Source organism: Pleurodeles waltl, chromosome 3_1 (genome assembly GCF_031143425.1).
Source record: "Pleurodeles waltl isolate 20211129_DDA chromosome 3_1, aPleWal1.hap1.20221129, whole genome shotgun sequence".
NCBI lineage: Eukaryota > Metazoa > Chordata > Amphibia > Caudata > Salamandridae > Pleurodeles > Pleurodeles waltl.
This window is the reverse complement of record NC_090440.1, coordinates 1,634,530,466-1,634,548,328: the sequence shown is the minus strand read 5'-3', so window position 1 is coordinate 1,634,548,328 and position 17,863 is coordinate 1,634,530,466. Positions and strand designations below refer to the sequence as shown.

The 17,863-nt window shown below is 44.7% G+C and overlaps 1 protein-coding gene across 1 annotated transcript in view; it reads right to left on the bottom strand.

The window, feature by feature from the left end:
• Positions 1-15,692, bottom strand: part of LOC138283606 (myosin-IIIb-like) — a 359,929-nt gene extending 344,237 nt beyond the window's left edge. The window contains exon 1 of the mRNA XM_069221544.1: positions 15,546-15,692. Coding sequence (XP_069077645.1) covers positions 15,546-15,692 — 147 coding nt within the window. The remainder of the gene's footprint in view (positions 1-15,545) is intronic.
• Between the last annotated feature and the right edge of the window lie 2,171 nt (positions 15,693-17,863).

Sequence of the window (17,863 nt, the reverse complement as noted above, 5' to 3'; positions counted from 1 at the left end):
CGGTCGCCCGCCAGCCCAGTGGGAAACCCAGAATACCCGCGGCGGTCTTTTGACCGCGCAGCGGTATTCTGGAGGTTCCCTCCAGGCGGGCGGCTCCCGCCGCCCGCCGGGGTCAGAATGACCCCCTAAGTCTTTTTTGGTTCTGCTCCGGTACATACCAACGCAGTACCATCAGTAATGGCACACTGACAAGACACAGGACAAAAAACAAGAGCTGTTTAGACTGTAACTATAGTAAATGCCGGAGTAAACTGTTGTAACACACAATGAGTAGAAACATGCCACTCTACCTGTTGCCTTTATTATGTTACTTGTGTTGCCTACATTTCACTCTCTAGGTTATTTCCTTGTGGGGTGAGAATTACCAGACGTTCACCCATGCTTATTAAAGAATACTTACACACACTCAATGTATTGTGCATAAGCGTTCCATGCCTCTCATCCGAATACAGCATAAGTACATCACTAGGACTTTCACAAATACAAACAGGCAAATAGGGATTTTACTTCTATTCCCTCATTATAGCTCTTGAAATAAAGACAGTGATTTGTAGAAGACTCTCCCTTTGCATCCTATTGATTAATAACTAATGTATATTTTACTTCAGTGATTCTTTAGCCCCAGGGCACAACATGGCCTTTGTAAATAGATATCCTCTTCTGACATGCTGCTGTGTATATCTGGCAAGTATTGAGTAATTTCAAAAACACCTAAACCTTGTTCCACCTGAAACAATCACATCACAAGTCAGTCATAAATGTATTTCACAGTTCCCAGTTCCCATAACTATACTAATCCCAAACGGATTCTCCCTAAAGGGAATAACCTTGATTCTAACCTCATGTCCTTGAAGACACATTTTCAGCATTCGCTTTTTCATAAATTTGGTGGTGACTTCAGAACATGCATAAGCTGTTTTAGTTGAAACTCATTTCACCTAAGTGCATTACTCAGCTCATCACTTGAAAAACACCTGTCCCTGAAAAGGATGTGTAGTAAAAGAAATACAGAGCTGATTCTGAGGTTAGGGGAACCTGTAATAGATGGTAGTGTCTTGTGGGTATGTATAATGGAACCTCAAAGACTCCATAGAATGATGACATAAGTTTTAGAACCTGGTGAAGTTAATGCAAGTTGAAAACGTTGAGTTTGTGGTTACATGCTGAAGAATAAAGATGTGTACTACATAACTCCGTGAGTGGCGTAGTCATTGGTGGGTACCCAGGTAGGGGAGGATGCTACAACTGCCAACGAGATAGGGGATAAGTAACCCAATGATCAACAGTGCTCTTTCAGAGTTTTCCTTGGTCCAAGCACACTGCTCGTGCGTGCCACGTGTGCTTTCGCTGAAGTGCTGAATCGATAGTTGGCGTATGTGGTGTCAAAGAGCAACTCTAGCCGATGTGAAGCATATGATGATAAAGAAATCTTTATTGCGAAGTCTGCACATCATTGGCCAAGAAACTACAAACAAGACCATGCAGAAATGTACCACTCTACTACATAATATTAAGCTATACAGTATACGTAGCGCTACTGCTGAAGACAGATACAACCAGGTTTTGAAAGCGCAGCAATTAGCAATGGCAGACTACGCAATAAACGCTGTGATCAGAAGCACTGTAAGGCAGAGATGAACCAGTTTCAAGCGCAAAAAGAAAGACTGAAAACACAACCACTAAGATGCATGAAAGGGTCATCTGCTTACCAGAACTGAACAAATAAAATCAAATTGCTGCCGAAGGTGACTCCACGAGAAGTGCCAGGTGTTGTGCTTGTGGAGCCATCCATACCTGCAGCCACTAGAGGCCCAGCAGAAAGCCATTCTGCCAATGGAGACCATAAAAGATGACCTCCAGGCCGGCACATTGCAGGGCCAGGGTAAGGGCACGAGGGGAACAGCTACGGATTTCTGGCAGAGGGAGTCAGAGAGAGCTCCAGCCACAGTATTAGTCAGTCCTGTGAACAGTTACAATGTTGCTGCCTTCCTGAAACCACCACCACCCTTCAATACCGCCAAGAAGCAGAATATTGGTGATGGATGGACTACATGGATAGAGACAATTCATGATTTTATTGACACACTAGAAGAGACAGGTAACAAAAAAATGACCAAATACCTCAAAAATCTTGCTGGTGGCGGTGTAAAAGAAGTCATAAGAAAAATGCTGCAAATTGATGAAGTTATGTACTGTCAAATTAAAGAAGCCTTGAATCGCAAGTTCATCTCAGTGCCTATTGTAGATTATAAAAGGTACATTTTCAGTCAAGAACAACAAAGAGTTGGTGAAACCACAGATGAAGTTGAGAGATGGGACACACTTATAAAAGACTGCAGTTTCAATGAGTTCAATGACGAAGAAGAAATACGTCTCATAGTCACTGACGGATGCTTATCAGATTCATTCAGACGACGAATGCTGACAGCAGCTTCTGGTCTGTATTGAGTTCTCATGGCTGCCAGAGCTGAAGAGCGTGTTGATCAACACGCTGCTAACATGGAAGCCAGAGGTGCCCAAAGTGAGTCAGTCATTAACATGAAAAGTAAGAAGAAACACAAAGCTGAAGGACACAAGGTTATGTTTCCATGGAAAAGTAGTTACGATTCGGATGTGGATTGTCGTTTCCACACAAAGGTAAATGTCCCGCCACTCGAGAAATATGCCAAGGCTGTGGTAAAGAAAACCAATTTGTGATGGTTTGCAAGGTGAAAGAAAAAGTAAGTGTGTCCTGGCATGAAGACAAAATGGCCAAACGTTTCCGAAGCGACATATGACACTTGCCAACAAGGCCAAACAGCAAATCATTTGAGACAAATCAACACCAAACGAAGTCGACAATCTTTGAAATGATCGTCAGCAATTTTGTCATTATCAGTATTGAGTAAAAGTGAAGAAGATGATTGTGCAATATCAGTGTTTACCTCAGAGAAATGCACACACATTGGACTGGCAGGATGTGAAGAGGAGTATCAGTCACAGAAAAGGCAACAGGAAAAAGCACCCAAGTCATTCAAACATTGTCCAAAGATTACACTGAAAATAAATGATTGTGCAATATCTTTTATCATCGACAGCAGTGCGTCGATAAAACAAAGTGTACACATGGATTGCATTGATGCCTTTGAAAAGTAAAGGTTCATTCGTAGCGACTTTGAAGCACAAGAAAACAAAAGTGCAAGTGCCTATTCAGATATTTCAAGGTACAGTTTCAAGTGCCTGTCTGCTCAGTTTCAGCACATCTGCTGATATGGGACTGATATTACAATATGAATGCTCATAACAAAATAGCAAGTCAGTTCACTTCATTATTTCATGGGTTAGGAAAGCTTAAGACCATGAAAGTACAGTTGCATATCAATGAGGGTGTTTATCCTGTTGCTCAAAGGCACAGAAGAATTGCATTTCATTCACAAGAAGCTGTTGAAAAGGAAGTCAAATCATTACTTAAGTATGATATCATTGAGCATTCAACTGGTCCTATGCCATGGGTTTCTCCCATAGTGGTGGTGCCCAAAAAGGACAGTGAAACAGCTATATGCATCTGGGTGGATATGCGTCAAGCAAACAAGGCAACTGAAAGAGAACCATATCCAGGTCTGCACATTGCTATCATGATAACACAATTGAATAGTGCGAAAGTCTTCAATAAATTGCAGCTACATTACAACCTGTTCTACACATATCGATCTATTTCAATACAAAAGACTAGGGGCCTGATTTAGTGTTTAGGGATGGGGTTACTCCGTCACAAACATGATCGATGTCCCATTCGCCATATTATCATTCCATTATAGCCTATGGAGATCATAATACTGCAGGCGGGATTTCCATCATGTTTGTGACGGAGTAACCCACCTGCCAAACTCTAAATCAGGCCCTAAGTTCTGGTGTGTCATCAGCTGCTGAAATTTTTCAAGATGTCTTTAGACATTTCATACAAATTGTTCTAAATGCTTTTAATTATAGCTATGACATATTGGTTTTCGGAGCCACAAAGAAGAAATAGACAAAGCTTTAAGACAAGAGTGTGCAGGTTTAACACTAAATGCTGAGAAATGTGCGTTCAATAAGAAAAAGCTAAAGTTCTTTGGCCATATCTTTTATGAAAGGGACATGACACCCGATCCAGCTAAGGTAAAAGTGTTTTCAACTGCCAAGCCCCCACAAGATGTTTTCATGTTATGCTCACTCGTTGGCATGGCTAGTTACTGTTACAGATACACACAAGACTTTGCCACCATGAGTGCTGTATTGAGAGAGTTGACAAAAATAATATTTCATTTCATTTCACATGAATACGAGCAAAGTTTCAAGAGAATTAAACAAGTAATTGAAAAAGTTACTGAAATGGCATATTTTGATTCAAAGCTACATATTGAATTTGTTGTTGATGCTTGCCCAGCAGGGTTAGGCGCTATCCTAGCAGAACACAGCGGACAGCCAAATGCTCGAAGACATATTGCAGCCTACGCAAGTAGAAGTTTTCCCCAGACTGAAGGTGCTTATTCACAACCAGAAAAGGAAAGTTTAGCAGTGGTGTTGGCTTGTGAATATGTCCATGTGCTCCTGTATGGAAAGTCTTTTACACTTGTGACAGATCATCAAGCATTGCTGACTAACTTCAGCATTCTAAAAGCCAAGATCCCTCCACAAACTGAAAGTTGGGATCTACGATTGCCAGAGTACAACTACACAATTGCGTATCGTCCAGGAAAAGACAAAAACACTGCAGACTACTTCTCAAGAGTGCCTATACAATGTCAAGGTAGCCCATTTAAGACTGCCAAAGCCTACACACATTTCATTGTGAAATTAAACACACCTGCTGCCATTTCATTGGAATAAACTGTCACTGCCATTGAGTCAAAATAGTGACATGTTAAAATTAAAAGACATTATTACACAACAGTCATGGAATCAACATACTAGACCTCTTACCAGTGACAGCGAGTATCAGAAGTGCAAAAATGTCAACAGGTGAACTGTCTGTGACACAAGAAGGAATTATCCAGAGGGTTTCAAGAATTGTCATTCTGGAGAGTCCGCAGCAGGAAGTAACTGAAGTGGCCGATGAAGGACATTGTGGAATTGTTGCCACTAAATGAGCACTCTGCGATTGAGCCTGATTTCCTAATCTCGATGAATGAGTTGAAAAGGAGCTGAAAACCTGTCATCCATGTAACTGCCTGTCATCGAAAACTACTTGACACCCTTTAAACATGTCAGAGTTGCCAAAGCATGCCTGGGAAAGGATTGCTGTTGACTTTTTCGGTCTACTTGACAATGGACATCACCTAATGGTGATTGTGGATGAATACTCTTGCTTCCCATTAACTGAAGATCTCTTGTCTATCACTAAGGACTAAGACATTGAAAGATTAGATGGCATCTTTGTGACATGGGGCATTCCTACAATATTGAAAACTGAGAATGTCTCACCTTTTAATATCAGAGATTTCAGAGGCTTCCTCAACCTGCCTAATGTGAAGCATCTGAAGAGCACTTCTCTTGGCCACAGGCTAACGGCCTCATTAAATGTTTCATGAGAAAGCTGTTCTGCATGCTACAGTAGAGAAGCTCAACTTCAAGACTGTCTTGAATTCTACTTTAAGAGCTTACCGTTCGACTGCTCACTCGACCATAGGTGAAAGACCTGCAACACTGTTCAGGTGAGCAATAACAACCATGTTACCTCAGCGGACCAACACATGATCAAAAGCTGATACCGAGACACGTACAAAAGACTTGAGTCATAAACAGAAAATGAAAGCCTATGCTGACAAACGGCGACATGCAAAGAACATTATCTTCACACGAGGAAACTGATTGCTCATTTGTTAGCTATGACAACATAAATCTGACGCTCCTTTTGATGCCGAGCCACTTCACGCTGTAAACGGCAATTCCCAACATCCAGGAAAATCTATAACGCAATATTCCTTGCACTTCAAACATGTGGCTCAACACTCGTCAGACAGTAATGCCAATGAAGAGACTGGCTCAGAGAGGACAGTTGGAGAATCTCAGACTGCCATTGCTCCTACATCACCAAAGCAACTCATTGACACTCTTTACTGATTCCCAGTTTCCAAGGACACAATCCGGACGAGTCATCAAAGCACCAAGAAGGCTCATTGAAGACTTATATTGTGTATATGTTGTAAAAAACTATAATTTTCTATTTAACAGAGGGTAAGATGTCATGTTTTGTGAGAATGTATGGTGGAACCTTTTTGGATCCTGAAAGACTCTGTAGAATGATGACATAAGTTTTAGAACGTGGTGAACTGAATGCAGGTTTAGAATGTTAAGTCTGTGGCTATAAGCTGAAGAATAAAGACGTGTTATACATAGTTCCATGTGTGTCAAAGTCATTAGGTGGTACCCAGGCTGGGAAGGACGTTACAGATGACTACCTATGTAACAACATGAGCGATCTTACTTTATCTGCTAACATCCCCATTTACCATCCTGTACCCTCCTGATCAGTGGTTGGGTTACACATTTAAAGAAGGAGGGTGCTCACTCTTCAATCACGTCTCTGGACGGTCATTTTGCTTTTACCAGTCATTTTCATTCCTGAAACTTGTCATTGCTAACAGTTAATGTTACTGTGTTTAAGAGGGACTTACATTCTAACTCATGTTAACCCTTTCACTTCCGGGGTGTGTACCAGTGTGCCTTAGCATTTTTTACATAAATTGACATCAATTGTCCAAATACATGTGCTTCTTCAGTTTCTTTACACATCTATGACAATCATGCAAACTATGGGGGTCATTCTGACCTTGGCGGTCTTTTCGCAAGACCGCCAAGTTACCGCCGCGGTGAAGACCGCCGACCGCGGCGGTATGCCGCTGTGCGCATTCTGACCTCTGGGAGCGTTCCGCCGGAAAACCGCCAGCAGCCACACTGGCAGTCGGCGGGAAAGTGGAGACTGGTCAACCTCCACCGCCACGCCAGCAGAACACCGCCCACAGAATTACGACCCACATTTCTGTGTGGCGGTCTTCTGTTGGCGGTCTTCTGTTGGCGGTCACCTCCCCATGGCTCCTGTCACCTCCCGGAGGACCAACGTACAAGGTAAGTTGATCGTCCGTGAGGGGAGGGGGTGGGGGGGTGTTGTGTGATGTGTGCGTGCATGGGGGTGTGCGTGTGAGTGTGTAGAGGGGGTGTGTGAGTGCGTGCATGCGGGCGGGGAGTGCTGCTGTGCCTATGGGCACTGTGTGTAGTTCGGCGGGTGCGCATGTCGGCATGTATGTGTGCGGGTACGTGTCCCCGTTGTGTATGTGTGTGTGTAGGGGGTGTGTATATGTGCATGTTGGGGGTGTGTGCATGTCGGGGTGCGTGTATGTGCATGTCGGGGTGGGGGTGGGGAGGGGGTTCGTACCACCTCTGGGGGGTGGCAGGGGGGTGGAGGGTGTGGGGGAGGACTCGGGGGGGGCAGTGGGGGGTGGGGGAGACCCCTATCAGTGCCAGGGAAGGAATTCCCTGGCCCCGATAATGCCTACCGCCATGGTTCGCATGGCGGTTCCCGAACGCCAGAAACCGCGGCGGTAAGCAGGGTCATGATACCGTTGGCGGTCTTGGGTCGACCGCCGGACCGGAGTGCGCAGACTCCAGCCCGTCGGTCATGACCGCCGTGGCTGTCAGAGTGGGGAAGTGGCGGTCGGTCGCGGCGGTGACCGCCGCGGTCAGAATGCCATTTTTAATACCGCCGGTCTGTTCGCGGTCCGACCGCCGCCTCTCCGCCGACCGCCAAGGTCAGAATGAGGGCCTATATGTTTTAGGCACAACTAGGTCAATATTTTATTGCATTTATTCAAATGGATAAGCATAAGTGCCTGAATGTTAACTAAGAAACTGGTGCCCTGAATGTCTGTAGTCTGGCAAAAGCCAATATCTGTGGGTTTTACCAGGGAATGTAATTTGCACTACCAATTATGTCATATTAGCACTGATCATTAAACTGTGAAAGAATTACTGTTTGTGATATATGGTTCATGTGATCAGACAGATCAAGCTCAGTACTAGATAGAAAGTGTAAAAATGATAAGACTCTGGCAGACAAGTTACTTGGGCACAAAGTGATGGGTATCTCATCCACCTTATTACAAATGTAGTATAATATAATGCATTTCAAATAAGGCGGAAGGGGTATAGCATTGGGATCTGACAACCTTGTAATGAGTTGGATGGGTTATTCTTCACATTTGTCACAAACTACCTGTCCTCCAAACTCTAAATCATGCACTATATCTTTTATAATTCTATACCACATTAGGAATAAATTAGTGAAATACTAGACCTCCATATCCCTGAGTAGGTGGCAGGTCTAATGCACTGAATATGACTTGTGTCACAATCTTAGCAATATTTTTTAAAACAAGGTAATTTATTCTTGGCTCTATCATGTGGAACATATCCCTGCCAAGACTGGAACCTCAACTTTGTTCCTATGGAATTCTTGCATGGATATTCTATGGATTCAGTGTACCCACAGGTGATGGAAGGTTTAGAAAGCAACTGCAACCAAATGTCTTTCAATGACTCACTGACATCACTCCTGAGCTCTATGGAAATATGCCACTGCTATACATTTCTAGCACCTACATATTCTAAGGTTTCAATCACTATGCACCAGACCTCCCTCACCCTGATTGGTGGGAAGGTAGATCACTCTAAAATTTACATTTGTCAGATTTTCTAGCATTTGTTCCTTAAAGGATGGCTTGTATGTCTAGTCTTCCTAATGCTGGTACACACCCCTGCCAAGGCTTGATACCCAGTTTTAATTCTCTGTACCTTCTAAGCACAGAGCTAACAGACATGTATGGGTTTTCGGTGTGTGCAGTGTGTAGTTTTGGAAATTTACAAAGCAACTGCAAGCTAAATGACAGTTTAGGTCACCAGTCTTTTGGTCACGGGTGATACCCCTAGGATGATTGTAACTACAGTATAATCATATATCTTGAACATCTATACATTGTAAAGTTGTTATCTCAGCAAGCCAGGTGCCATTTACCCTGATTGGCTGTCTGGGAAATAACCCTCAACATGGTGTTTGTCAGATTGTTAGCATCTATTTCCCAAAACTCTGTAATTCCCTTATATTTCACTTGTGCAAAAACATATCCCTACCGGGGCGTACATCTCCACTTTATTTTATCTGGGTCTCCTATTTGTGAGGCTACCAGACATGTATGGGTTTTTATGGATTCAGTGTGTCCATCGATGATAAACTGGGTTGAGTATGTTTTGGAAATTTGGAAGGCAACTGCAAACAAAGTTCAATTTTAAGGAACCTGTGCGTTTGTCACAGATGTTACCCCTTACCTAGAAAACAAATCACAACCATTAATTTTTTAACTCTACACATCCTAAGGTTTCTATCAATGGGTGCCAAACCTCACTCAGCCTGATAAGCTAGCTGCAACAATACATGGGACAACACTTTTGGCAGACCTTTACCATTTGTTTCTGAAACATGGCATTTCCCTTTAGTCTACCTCACACAGGAACATACCCCTTCCAAGGCCTGACCCAAATCTGTGTTCCTTTAGGTCTTCTGAGTGTGGAGTTATCAGTCGCGTCAGGGTTTTCCATGGGTTTGAGCAAGAATACAAAAAATAGACACCATGGAATATTTATGTGGGGAAACGTTGCATGGGTGATGTCTGCATTTTTAAGTACTCGGTCTACAAGGACCCAAATGAACCTATCTATCCCAGCGTTTTGGAAAGCTAGAGACACAAGGGAATCCACAGTGATGTGAATTGGCAAGAATCCCAATATTATGTATTACCTAGAATCCTCTACAAGTGTCAAAGTATGGTTAAAACAATCAGAATGTCTTCATTTTTTGTGGCAGAAAATTCAAGACTTTCATGCAAATGGTAAAAGTCCAACCATTCAATATTCCAACACTTCTCCTAATAAAAATGATACCCCCATATGCTGGGAGGGCTTATTGCGTGCATCAGGAATAGGCCAAAATTATGGCTATGTGAAGATCACATTGACACTATGTTAACTTCAGACTGTCACCTATATGGCCTGTTCTTGTCAGTTATGAAAGGTCCACCCACACACGTAAAGTGCTGTTTTTATTGGTAGAATGGTAGAAGTGTGTAAATACTGGGAGGTAGGAGTATTGCTATTCCACACAAACCCCGGAACTGTCAAAGAAATAGATGAGATTTCTTTTTTGTTTGATCTGTGCAAGGAATTATGGATAGAGGAAAGTGGTGGCATCCACAGAAACCAGATCACTCAAGATTCCTCCAGGTGTCCTTCTTGTGCTCAGAGATGTCTGGTGTTTATGATGTGTGTTTCTATGATCCAGCAAGAATTGAAATGCTTTTGGATTTTTTCTAAGCCTCAGAAAAAATCCAAACAGCAACTGTCTCCTCGCAGAAGCACCGACGTGTGTTTCTGTGTACCATAGCAATAAGCCAGATGTTCCTGACCTATTTTGGCCAGGTAATACACTCCCCACGCGCACAGCACCACCAAGCCGTGCCCGTGTCTCCCTCTCCCCACCCTCTCTGCTTCTAGGGATCGAGGCCCTCCGGGACCCGATCCGCTAGAGTGTCTCTCTGGTCTCTCTGCCTTTTTCAACCTTTGACTCTTTGCCTTTCTTCAGCCTTTACTCTTTGCCTTTTTTTCAACCTTTGACTCTTTTGCCTTTTTTCAGCCTTTACTCTTTGCATTTTTTTCAGCCTTTGATTCGTTGCCTTTTTTCAACCTTTACTCTTTGCCTTTTTCCAGCCTTTGACTCTTTTGCCTCTTTCTTCAACTTTTTCTAATCTCAGGCCTTTTTTGCCCTCTTTTGATTTTGTGCCTTTTTTCCCACTCCTTTTCCCGCTCCCCACGCCCCGCACCCCCATTCACCCACTCCTCCCACCTCCACGCTGCTCCTCCCTCCCCTTCCCTTCTTAATGGCAGTCGCAAGCCCGTCTGCGCCCGTCCGCGCCTGGACCTCACCCAGCGCCAGAAGTCCTGGACCTCACAACAGCCACATCCCCAGCCTCCGCTACGACGCCGACACCCTCCGCGCACTCAACACTGGCCGAGACACCACCTGCTTCCAGACCTCTCTGAAGAGCACACACGGGCCTTTCTCCTGCCACAACTGCAGCTTCACCTGCACCAGAGCCCACAAACCTCCCAGGACCAAGACCAACCACCTTCGCTGCATACTCCTCAACACCCGCCCAGCACACAAGCACGCCATTGATCTCTGGGACCTGCTCAACTCCACCACCCCGGACGTGGCCTTTCTAACCGAAACCTGGTGGAATGACTCCTCAGCACCTGACATCACCATAGCCATTCCTGATGGGTACAAGGTCTCTCGCAGAGACCGCACCAACAGAACCAGAGGAGGCATAGCCATCATCCACAAAGCCACCCTCGAAGTCAAGACCCTCCTGGACGACTCCCTCAGCTCTGCCGAACTCCTGCACTTTCAAATCCACACTGACCCCAACACCACCCTCAGAGGAACGCTCATCTATAGACCTCCTAGACCCAGGGCACCGTTCAGCAACGCCATCGTCGACCTTGCCAGCACCCACGCACTCGCCTCCACGGACAACATCCTCCTCGGGGACCTGAACTTTCGCCTCAAAAACAACATCAACTCCACCACCCTGACCGACAACCTTGCCAACCTCGGCTTCAGACAGTTCATCAACGCACCCACCCACTCAGCCGGCCACACTCTAGACCCCATCTTCTCCACAAGCGACCACGTCACCTTCAATCACACCACCGAACTCTACTGGACCGACCACCACTGCATCCATTTCACCTTCAAGAAACAAACCGAACACCACCTCACCAAGCAACCACCCCGCCGACGTTGGGGCAAAGTCACCGAAGATCAGCTAACCAACGCCCTAACCCAGAAACCACCCACCAACCCCACCAACCCTGACATCGCCGCCCACAACCTCAAGCTATGGATCAACGACTGCGCCAACCGCCTTGCACCACTCAGGAAACCCTCCAACAACCAAATCAACAAAAAGCCCCCTGGTTCACCAACGACCTCCAAGCCTCCAAACGCGACTGCCGTAAACTGAAGCAAAAGTGGCTACTCGAACGCACACCAAACAACCACACGGCAATCAAGGACGCCACACACAGCCATCACCAACTCATCAGGCTAGCAAAAAGATCCTCCTTCAAAACTCGCCCAGAAAACAACGCTTACGACTGCAAATAACTTTTTAACATCGTAAAGGAGCTCTCCAGCCCAAGCGCCACCGTCAACAACATCACCCCCTCCCAAGAACTATGTGACGGCCTAGCCACCACCTTCCACCAAAAAATCACAGACATCCCCGACAGCTTCAACACCCCTCACACCTCGGACACACCTACCCCACCCTCCACCCGCTCCAGCCACCTGACCTCCTGGACCAGCATCAACGACAACAAAACTCGCAAGACCATGAATTCCATCCACTCCGGATCACCACCAGACCCCTGCCCACACAACATATTCACAAAAGCAGACGCAGCCATCGCACCACACCTACGGAAGGTCATCAACATCTCCTTCGAAACTGCAAGATTCCCGGAAAGCTGGAAATACGCTAAAATCAACGCTCTACTCAAAAAACCAAAGGCGGACCCCAAAGACCTGAAGAACTTCCGGCCCATCTCCCTGCTCCCATTCCCAGTGAAGGTCATTGAGAAAATCGTCAACACACAGCTCACCCGGTACCTCGAAGACAACAACATCCTCGACCCCTCCCAGTCCAGCTTCAGACGAAACCACAGCACAGAGACCGCCCTCCTCGCCGCCACAGACGACATCAGAAGCCATCTCGACAATGGAGAAACATCAGCCCTCATCCTCCTAGACCTGTCGGCCGCCTTCAACGCTGTCTGCCACCACACTCTGAAAATCCGCCTCCTCGAAACAGGGATCCAAGACCAGGCCCTCGACTGGACCACATTATCCAGTCCCGAACCCAGAGAGACCGCCTCCCCCGTTCCAATCCAAAGCCTCCAACATCATCTGCGGCGTACCCCAGGGCTCATCCCTTAAACCGACGCTGTTCAACATCTACATGGCCCCCCTCGCACAAGTGGCCCATCAACACAACCTCAACATCATCTCCTACGCCGACGACACCCAACTCATCCTCTCCCTCACCATGGACCCACACACCACCAAAACCAACCTCCACGAGGGCTTGAAAGCCGTCGCCCACTGGATGAGAAGCAGCCGCTGAAACTAAACTCGGACAAAACAGAGGTTCTCATCCTTGGGCCCACCCCATCTGCTTGGGACGACTCGTGGTGGCCAGCCTCGCTGGGTACCCCACCGACACCAACCGACCACGCACGAAACCTCAGCTTCATCCTCGACTCATCCCTCTCCATGTCAAAACAAGTCAACGCTGTCTCTGCTTCCTGCTACAACACCCCCTGCATGCTTCGCAGAATCTACAAATGGATCCCAATCGAAACAAGAAAAACAGTAACTCAGGCCCTCGTCAGCAGCAGGCTCGACTACGGCAATGTACTCTACGCTGGCATCCCATCCAAACACCTGCAACACCTTCAACGCATCCAAAACACCACAGCCACATCACCCCCCAACTAAGAGTCCTTCACTGGCTTCCCGTCGACAAGAGGATCACCTTCAAGCTCCTCACCCACGCACACAAAGCACTTCAAAACACCGGACCAAGCTGAACAGCAGACTCAGCTTCTACACCCCCAACTGGCAACTCCGCCCTGCCAACCTCGCCCTCGCCTCCATCCACTGCATCCGGCGCAGATCCTCCGGCAGCAGATCCTTCTCTTACCTCACCGCCAAGACCTGGAACACCCTCCCGTCTGACCTAAGACAGATCCAGGACCTGCTCTCCTTCAGAAGACACCTCAAGACCTGACTCTTCGAGCAGTAGCAGCACCCTCTCCCCCCCCCCCCCCAGCGCCTTGAAATCCTCACAGGTATGTAGTGCGCTTTAGAAATAGACTGATTGATTGATTGATTGATGCTGTGTGGATTTCATCTTAGCCTGTTATGTGACATGGGTTTTTGTCCTAGCAAGGACCCAGGCACTGTTTGGATTTTCCTTGTTTCTATGAAACAAAATTAAACAGCATGCAGCTCCTCGATGGGGTTTCAGATTTATGTGTCAGTGCCCCAGCAAGAAACCAAAAGCCGTTTGGGATGTTCTAAGAAAAAATCCAATACCACAAGGCCTGGTTCCTTGCTGGGATATATGAAACACGTCACATTATAGATGATGATCTGTTTTTAGGGTGGGAGGGTTGGTGTGAAGGAGAGTGGAAGAGACTGGGATGCTCATCTTGTCATCGTCTCCCAACTTCTTCCCACCAAATGAAATAAATAGTGGATTGGGCTGGTTGGGAATGGCTAGGGAGGAGCTGGGTGCTGTAATAGCTGCTCCTAACCTACCCCTTAGCCCCAACCATCGGCCTGATACTTGGATGAGCCTTGGAAAGGCTAGGAAATCCCTTCCAGGCCCATCTGATATGTGTGACATCAATAGTGCCATCACACTCACATTAATGAGACATTCTGGAAGTGAGCAAGGGCTGCTGCATTCAGGAATTTAGCAGTGCACTGAAAGAATCAGGTGCTGACAGACTTCTGCCAAGGATCCCAGGAAGCAAAGGCTCTGCTCATTGCCGGGGCAAGTAAAAAAATAACGATGCTGACCTGTATTCACAATAAAGCATGAAATAAGTGTATCATGATGATACCTTTCATGACATATATCTACATATCTATTTATATTGATCTATCTGTTTCTAAATATTAATATATATTTAATTATATATATATATATATGTATATATATATATATATATATATATATATATATATATATATATTTTTTTTTTTTTTTCAATCATGAGGGCAGCCAAGGGGTTAAGACAAAGCATTATTCATTACTCAAGAGAATTGAGAGGGTGGGACCGTCAGCAGTGACTGAGAAAGGAGCCTCCAAGAAGTTTCAGAATTGAAGCCTGTGAAGGAGTCTTTGTCTTCACAACTTCTCAACTTCTGAATAATGGACTCCTCAAAGTCTGAGATACTGCAGCCTTTCTCATTATTCTTTATTCCTTTCTTCTCTCACTCAACGGACAAAAACAGCCAGTTTCAATATTTTAAAATGGCTCTGACTAGCAGATTGCAAACATATCATTAGAACTCTACCTGCTGTCTTTCAATGGTACAGTCAGACTTCTTACCAACATCTACGGATAGTACTACATGGAATTTAAGATACGTATCAGCACAGCTAAATCAGTCAATGTAAGATGATGTCACAAGAAAAACTCAGTGAGTAGAAAGCCTCTTTAAAATACCTTGATGATACCAAAAACATCACCGATGGGGCATGAAAATATGACAACAATTTCTGTTTGAGTAGAAATAAAAAGCAGAATGAAAATAACAGCAACATGATAGCATAGACTTGCATTTTCCTTAAATTGTCTTTTACAAACATTATTTATGTAAAAAAACACATTGTTTTACTTACACTAACAGGATCCAAAATCTTTACTGCTGCTTGGCTCCCGTCTTTCTTGCTATTTACCTTGTAGACCTTGCCATATGTGCCTTTGCCAATTGTTTCAACAATTTCCCATGAATCAGAGGGGTCAGCCAAGGATTCCAGCCCAATCATATTGCAATTATATGGAAACAATTCATAGAATGCCTTCCTGTAAAATAAAAGTTGTGGGAATGAATCTCTTTTCCAAAATATATATATATATAAATATATATATATATATATATATATATATATATATATATATATATATATATACATATATGTGTACAGATATATATATATGTATATCATAAACTATATGGTATTTCTATAGCATGATCCTATTCAACTGACAGCAGAGAGCTGTACAAGTTCAAAGACAAGCATAAAGATAGGAGAGGAAGCTGGTTTGTGAACTTGTGATGCATTGTTCTTAAAGAAGTGGACCTTCATCACTTTCCTAAATTGGAACAGCATTGGGGGTACAGATGTGGAGATGCTGTACTAGATCTTGGGTGCATTGCTTTTTAATTTTTCACATTTCTTATCCTGCAGTCTGATGGTGCTTTGGCTACAGGTGTGCTGAGAACTACCAAAGATGGTGAGTTTGTCTGCTAGATAGGCAGGAGTGCTAGTCATAATGGCTTTATAATAATGCAGCTTGATCTGAAGATGGTGTAGATAGACCCTCATCAGCCAGACTTGTTTAAATCTGGTGGCATAGTGAGCACAGGATCCACGTCTGAGCATACCCTTCCCACTTAGGGTGACAAATGGAAAAAGAACAGATGATGGATGGAATGTGGAACAAATCAAACATTCACTCCAATTCACAGATATGGGTTTAATCCATTAGTTTTTTTGCTCACCAGGTCATTTCAGTTTGGAGCCAGCCTTATGCAAATCAGTCTTGACCCTGCTCCTGATGGGAACAGTCCAGCCTGAACTCCCAGGTCATGTCCTGCCTGGACCAGAAACAAGCATCCTGGGACCGGTTTCGGGGTATCACCCCTCATCAGCCAGGCTAGCTTGAAACTGGTGGCATTGCGAGCACAGGGTCCCCGTCTGGGCATACCCTTCCCTCTTAGGGTAACAAATACAAAAAGAAAGGATGACGATGGGAATGCAGAGCAAATCAAGCTTTCACCCTCAATCACACTTATGGGTTTAATCCATCAGTTTTCTCCTTGCCATGGCATTCCAATTTGGGTTTGCAGGTAGCATTGTGAGCAGATGGTGCATTAGACCCAGCTCTGTGACTGGGGGCAGCGCTTAATTTGTGCTGTTGGTTTCCGGTGCAGGGCACCAGCACTTATTTTTGTGCCTCAAGTATTTGCTGTGAGCAAAAGACACATTTGGAAAAGATCGAGGAGGAGAAAGCCAAAAGCTGCAGGAGTGATCTGAAGGGCCGGTGAGTGGCTGTAAATAGACTAACGAGGCCGGAGATGGCGTCAGGATTACCTGCCTCAGTATTACATGCTCGCATATTTAATTGCATCAGCCGTGTGTTTCAGAGGAGAGCTTTGGGCAGCGGCACATTTTTATTTACAAATTAAGCACTGACTGGGGTGAATGTTTAATTTCCCCCTCATTCCGTCCATCATCTGTCCTTTTTGCTGTTGTCTGTGAACACAGCACCAGCAGGTGATAGGGATCTTTTGTGACCTTGAGATTCCCATAAGAACAAACTGGTGTCAGTTGCATAGACAGAAGGAGCACTAGTGAAGGACATTGTCAGTGAATCCCAATCGATACTCCAAGGTGCTTATGAGGATAAGATTGTTTACTGTGTCGTAATCAGCTGAGAGGTCCAGCAATATCACGAGGCACGAGGAAACAATTACATGGTAAAGGAATGAAATGGGGGAAGGTATGCTATAGGAAGGAAATCTAAAGAAAAGATGAAATAAAAGGATAACCTATGGAATAGAAAGGAACTGATAATAACACCAAAGATAAAAAATATGAACAAAAAAAGGAGTAACGAGATTAAGAAAATAAAGGAGCAATGCGGAAACAGAAAACAGCAACTAAAGACAATGTATAATAAAACACAGAAATAAGGAAAACGAAGGAAAAACGAAGATAAAGGTGTAACGTGGCATCGGAATAACATGCTAACAGAGGAAAGAACAAGTAGGAAAAAAATTACATAGCCCTTTTATACTCATGTCTAAGATCACACACCATTTCTATCACGCATGGTGTTGTGTCATTAGTGCCAACATGTATATTCTACAAAATGAGTTGATTTGGATGAGTAGGAGCAGGTTTGTTTTGGTGGATGTATATGCATGTTTTAC